At 33.0% G+C, this 6,834-nt stretch overlaps 1 protein-coding gene across 1 annotated transcript; it reads left to right on the top strand.

Annotated features, from left to right (window-relative positions):
• Positions 1-713: 713 nt before the first annotated feature.
• Positions 714-6,040, top strand: LOC112750350 (probable methyltransferase PMT4). Its single transcript, XM_072216328.1, has 10 exons — positions 714-874; positions 1,107-1,899; positions 2,045-2,180; positions 2,293-2,533; positions 2,789-3,014; positions 3,183-3,339; positions 3,448-3,749; positions 4,186-4,318; positions 4,779-4,985; positions 5,705-6,040. The coding sequence occupies exons 2-9, from the start codon at positions 1,388-1,390 to the stop codon at positions 4,926-4,928; spliced, it is 1,857 nt and encodes a 618-aa protein (XP_072072429.1). The 5' UTR covers positions 714-874; positions 1,107-1,387; the 3' UTR covers positions 4,929-4,985; positions 5,705-6,040.
• The last annotated feature ends 794 nt before the right edge of the window (positions 6,041-6,834 follow it).

Here is a 6,834-nt window from a genome sequence, read left to right as displayed (position 1 = left end):
TTATTATAAATATTTTTGTATATCTTAAATACTTTAAAAGATTAAAGATTCTTATAAATATTAAATATATATATAAATATTTTTATTAAAAAATAATTTTTTTAAATAATATCTTTATTTTTGTAAAAATAAAAATATCAGGTCTTTTAACAGATTTCAGGCCAAACTAGACTAAATAACAGGCGTTATAAAGAGCCTATAGCAGGCTGCAGGTCAGACTAAAGCCAATTAACTACATGACAGATTAGGCCTGTTAAGAGCAAAGCCTAGCCTGGCCTAACCTATTTCCACCTCTTGGGTCCAAATTACTGTTTCAAGTAACTCTCAGAATGAGTTTAATTATTTTATTGGTCTTATAATTTTATTAAATTTATGATTATGTTTTCATATTTTTTTAATTAAGTCTCTATATTATTTTTAATTTTGTAATTAAATTTTTTCTATGTCAAAAATGTTAAAATCAATAAAATATTTGTTCTCTAAAAATATGTGATTAAAGAATTAATAATTTATAAAAAAATATTCTATAATTCTAATAGTTTTATATTAACAAAGATTTAATTATAAAATTAAAAATAATATAAGACCTAATTAAAAGAAAAAGATTAGAAATTTAATTGTAATTTTAGTAAAATTAAATACACCAACAAAATAATTAAAACTTTAATAAATGTTTTTTTTGTTGTTTTCTTTTTTGGATCTGATTTAAGAATGATTGTTGGCATATAAATGGCAAATGCAGACACAGCGAGCAAAACATACAAAGGAAGAAACTGCACTCACAAGCTTCCCCAACCCAATTTGCTCTTTCAATCTCACTATTCTTCTTCTCCTTCTCCTTCTTCATCTTCTTTAACCAACACCAACTTCTCTGGTACTAACTCTATAAACCCTAATTCCCCGTTCTCTCTCTCTCTCTCTCTCTCTCTCTCTCTCTCTCCCCCCCCCCCCCCCCCCCCGCGGCTTTTAACACCTTTGATCTGATCTATTTCATTTTGTTTGTTTTGTTGGAGAGTTTCATTTTTTAATGATAGGAGTCCAAAATGTGAAATGCGGTGCGTTGATTATTAACAAAGTTAATTAATCTCTTTGAATTTGTGTTGCAGGGATCTGATTGGTTCAATCATAATTGCGTTTGATTCAGGATTCGGTACATTTTTTTCTTTTCCGAGTTGTTTTGCTTTTGATGAACCCATTCCTCCGTTATTGGGGTAGGAGTGTGAGCTATTGTTTCAATGCTTGTTGGGATAGTGAGGATTCATGGTAACATATGTAGCAGTAGAACCTTCCATGTTATAACTGGTTTTGGGTTTTGCTGCTGTTGGGATTTCGTGCTGGGAGAATTTACAATTTAGGGAGTGTTTTGAATCAGTTTAAGGGTTTGGACATGAGAAGCTCCTGGTTCAATAAATTGTTCATAAAAATTGGCTCTAGACAACCAGTGAGCAGGCTAATCCTGTGCCTGATCATTCTGCTCGCGCTGATTGCCATTTTCGGTTCATCTTCTGTGGGCATTATTGATCCAGCACCTCACGTTCCTGCATCTCTCATTTATACTAACTATAGGAGGATTAAAGAACAAGCAGCGGTTGATTATTTGGAGTTAAGATCTGTTTTAGTAAGTGCTGCTGGGAATAGAGAACTAAACCTTTGCAGCAAGGAAAGTGAGAATTTTGTCCCTTGCTATAATGTATCGGTCAATTTGTTAGCGGGGTTTAAAGAAGGTGAGGAGTTTGACAGGCATTGTGAACTTTTGGTTGGCACTGAGAAGTGTTTGGTTCGTCCTCCTAAGGAATATAAGATTCCCTTGCAATGGCCAGCCAGTCGGGATATTATATGGAGTGGAAATGTGAAGATAACCAAAGGCCAATTTCTTTCATCTGGAAGTATGACTAAAAGGTATAACTTTTTCTTAGCTCCTAGTGGTTGAACTTTTCCTTCGGCTAAAACAATAATTTGGACAAGGGCTATAATAGATCATATCTTGATTGGATATTAACTGTTACGGTTTTAATATCTCTAAATTTTTTCAATAAATGTATAGGTTAATGCTACTAGAGGAGAATCAAATTGCTTTTCGCTCAGAGGATGGACTTATCTATGATGGGGTAAAAGATTACTCCCGCCAACTTGCAGAGCTGATAGGGTTGGGAAGTGACACAGAGTTTCCTCAAGCTGGTGTAAGTCTTCCATAATCTTGTCATCACAAATTTGTTTCTTTCAAGGACCATAATGTCTGAGATGGCCAGTTTTCTGCAAGGTTTGTCTCTTATATTGATTACATTATGGCAGGTACGCACCATACTAGACATTAATTGTGGGTTTGGTAGCTTGGGAGCTCATTTCTCATCACTCAACTTAATGGCAATGTGCGTTTCGGGGTATGAAGTGACTGGCAGTCAGGTACAGTTGGCTCTTGAGCGAGGCCTTCCTGCTGTGATTGGGAACTTTGTTGCAAAACAGCTTCCGAATCCATTGTTTTCGTATGACATGGTTCACTGTGCTCAATGTGACATCATTTGGGATGAAAAAGGTGATGGTGTATTGTTATTGCTGATGATAGAATGGGTTAAATTTGGCATGATTTATGAATGAATATTTTTGCATTTGATCCATGTAGCGAATGGTACCTAGTGGGGCAAGACTTAGCTGTTAGACTTTTAATGAACTGTAAAACTTTTGTTCTTGCTTCCTTTGGAGTAGACTTTCTATGATATTTAGGTTCTGTATGAACTGCTGCTGCCTTTAATTTTACATTTTTACTCTAACATGATATAGGATTTGACAGATGGGATGTCCCTTATAGAAGTTGACCGTGTTCTTAGACCTGGTGGATACTTTGTTTTAACCTCACCTACTAGCCGGCCACAAGGAAGTTCATCACTGGAGAAAAAGAGAAACATGTTAACAACAATGGGAGACCTGACCCAGCAACTTTGTTGGATTCTTCTAGCTCAGCAGGATGAGACATTCATCTGGCAGAAGACTGCTGATGTTCATTGCTATGCATCTCGGTAAATATAGTTGAATTATTGTAAATGCTTTATTTATTTTATGATGACATACTAAGCAATGTTTATTTGAAATTACTATATCAACTGCTATTGGCTTGCTTCATGGATCAGTTTAGTAGTTTATCACTATGACTACTTTTTTTAGTGACATGGTTCCTTATACTGTAGCAAGAAGCATGCTATTCCGCTATGTAAAGAAGATGATAATGATCAGTCATATTATCGGCCTCTTGTACGATGCATAAGTGGTACCTCTAGCAAGCGTTGGATTGCAATACAGAATAGAACATTGGAATTGAGTTCAGATGAGCTTAACATCCATGGAAAGTATTGTTTGTAAAAAGTTTCAGCTTATTTGATTCAGCATCTCTTACCTTCTTTCTCATTTTGCACTGCTTTTCCCTTTCATTGACCTCCCTTGGTCTTAGCAGGAGTCGAGCCTGAAGAATTTTCCGAAGACTTACAATTTTGGAGATCAGCTACCAACGATTATTGGTCTTTGCTTACACCTCTAATTTTCTCTGACCATCCAAAGAGACCAGGAGATGAAGATCCATTGCCACCATTTAACATGATACGCAATGTAATGGACATGAATGCTAATTATGGTGGTTTGAACAAAGCCCTTATGGAAGAGAAAAAAGCAGTTTGGGTCATGAATGTAGTTCCTACTGGGGCTTCTAATACACTTCCTCTTATAATAGATAGAGGTTTCCCTGGTGTAAAGCATGATTGGTAAGTTGCTGTTTTCTATGTAGTCTGATAGTTGTTGAGTGGCTTAGACGGTTTTTTTATATAATTGATTGAGAGTAAGACCTGTGGGGGAAGATAATATCACTAAACCTTGATTAATGTTTATTGTTTACCTCGTTAAAGTGTTACCCTACACATTTGGCTACTCGATTAAAAATGTCAATGACATCGGTGGTATTAACTGGGGGGGGAAAATTCTTTTTGGAAAAATTCCTCTTTTGAGACTGAATTCGGGAATGGAGTGTGGCACGCATGCAAGTACTTGATCTCTTGCCTATTTGACTTTGATAAATGCAAAATCTATTTCTGAAGAACATACCTACTTTTAAGTTCCATCTTTAAATTCTTTTTGCCGGAGCCATTGATGACAAATGTAAAATAAATTGTTCAAATTTTTTATGTGCTGATTGATGTTTAGGTGTGAACCATTCCCAACCTACCCCCGGACATATGATCTGCTTCATGCGAATGGACTGCTCTCTCATCTTTCTTCAGAGAGGTGCACCATGATAGACCTGTTCTTGGAGATGGATAGAATACTGCGTCCAGAGGTACAAAATTCAATATCATGATTACATGTTATCGAACTTTCGATGTGATAATTCCGTGATTGCTCTATGTAACACCTATCAGATTTTTGCTGTAAGTTTAGTTCTTGAAAGATACATACAACATAACACCTATCAGATTTTTGCTGTAGGTTTAGTTCTTGAAAGATAATATGACATGATTTTGTTCCTTCGGAAAAATGTGGCATCAAATAAATTATCTGAGTTCATCGAAAATGAAGGATCAAATAGATATTGAATGCATCTTTTAAGAACCAAAGTGATTTCAGTTGTGTTTGTTAGGGATTAAATCGATGTCACATGTAATTTCAAGGACTAAGTTAATGTCAAAAATCTTTTAGGTGCGAAATTGATATTGTGTGTATCTTTGAGAGACCAAATTGTTAGTTAAGTGTTCCTTTTCAAGGCTAGTCTGTGGACAAGCTTTTACATGTGTTGGTAGGGATGGATTATTCTTACTGATAAACTTGGAGCTATTGAGATGGCTCGTTCACTTGCATCACAAGTACGTTGGGAGGCGAGGTTAATTGACCTTCAGAATGGCAGCGACCAGAGGCTACTTGTTTGCCAGAAACCATTTCTGAAAAAATGATTGAGTTGACACCAATATGTTTCAATTTGGTGGATGAACATTGTTTTCTAGGCTCTGGTAATTCTTCTAAACCTTTTACCTTCTGAGGGTAACCTTTGATTTTGCATTGGACTTGGTTTGATCCTTTAATCTCTTGTAGCATCTTATATATTTGTCTGATTAATATATTAAAATTCAATAACCTCTCTTTAGATTAGATTAGATGATATTACACACTATACACTTTGAATTTACTCCAAACTCTCAGAGTATAGTATAATGTGTACAAAGGAGTTTGTTGTCATATTTTATAAAATACAAGGAAGCCGAGGTAAATGTTTATATTTAAGATTTTATTATTTTGTTAGTTTCTATAGTTTTGTCAAACTTTAAATTACGTCCTTAGAGTTTAGAAATTAAAGTTTGTAATTGGGTCTCTATAATAGACAAAAATTGTAATTAAATCCTTATTAGTTGTTATTCTTTTTTTAAAAAAAAATAATATTAGAATATTTGTCTTTAGAATATTTCATAATTCATCTTATATCAAACACAAAAACATTCCAAAAATATTTTGTATTTTTTAGCAAAAAATAGTTTGAGGGGACTTAGTTGAAAATTTTTATCTAATACAAAGATTCAATCACAAATTTTTAAATTATAATACCCAGTAGAGTAATTAAGCCTATATTTAATAAATGAAGAGGTATCGTGTGTAACATTGCTTAATTTTAGAAGGAATCAATATAATTTACATTAAAAATCAATAATTTGTCCATTGCTTGTTTCAATTTCAGAGAATGCATTGTTTTGTTGGCGCAGCTTGATTGTATATACTGCCGAGAGTCCTGACAAATTGAAGCTGTAGATTTTGAAGGTTCCGTTGAAGTAGCGCATATTCTTTTTTCATTTTTTATACTTCATTTTTTTTCCTTTTGATTAAAGGTGTTTGTAGTAATTCATTCGTTTAATTTGTTAGCAATTTTCTGTTTCTTTTTCCTGCATCATGTCGTTTACTCTTATACCTATCATTGATCATAAAATCCTTCTGCCGAATAGACACTAATTTTTGAGGAAGAATGTCAAGTGCCACGAAATTCAGAGAATGAAATTGATCGTAGCAGTTTTGTGAATTTTTTTTTTTTTTTTTTTTTTTTTTTTTAATGAGATGAGCTTTAAATTTACATTTTATCTAATTCATTTCTTCTATACTCATTTGTTCAATTCCCGCCAACAGATTATAAAATGAAAAATATAGCTCACTTATATTTAATATCCTAAATCTGTTGTTAACTTTTTTGAATTTGAATTTTTTAAATTTTGAATTTTTTCTTTAGAGAGTAAAGTATGATTTTCTACTCTTAAATAGTTTTTCTTTCATATTTACTTTTGGTCCTATTTATGAAGTAAATGTTGAAAGATTATACTTTACATTCTAAAGTGAAATTTAAAATTTTGAGAATCTATATCCACTTTTTTATGATCAACAAATGTCTTTAGGACATCTGTTAAGTAGTTGAACTTGAATGCCTTTATCTCTATCTTTCTTCCATTCTGATTTGATTATAATTTAAATAGATAGTAGCTAAGAATTAGTTATTTGATGTTATCTTTATTTTTATCAAATAAATAGTCATTTTAAAAAGCTGTGCTCAATGAATTGCTGAGTTAAGTCACAATGCTCTCTGAATTTTCATCCAGATTTAAAATGATTCTTGGAATTTCAATTATGTCAATTTGGATCTTGAATTTTAGTTTCGCGAATCACATTAAATTTTCGAATGTTTTCTATTAATGAGGTGTTGACGTGGACAGTAGAATATGGTTCAAAGTATAATGAGATAAAAATATGTTAGTAACATATGATATATCAACGTGGATAGTAATGTCACGTGTTATTTGTTCATGTGTTACTTAATATTTCAAG

This window comes from Arachis hypogaea, chromosome 15 (assembly GCF_003086295.3).
Source record: "Arachis hypogaea cultivar Tifrunner chromosome 15, arahy.Tifrunner.gnm2.J5K5, whole genome shotgun sequence".
NCBI classification, from domain to species: Eukaryota; Viridiplantae; Streptophyta; class Magnoliopsida; order Fabales; family Fabaceae; genus Arachis; species Arachis hypogaea.
This window is presented reverse-complemented; position numbering and strand designations above follow the sequence as displayed.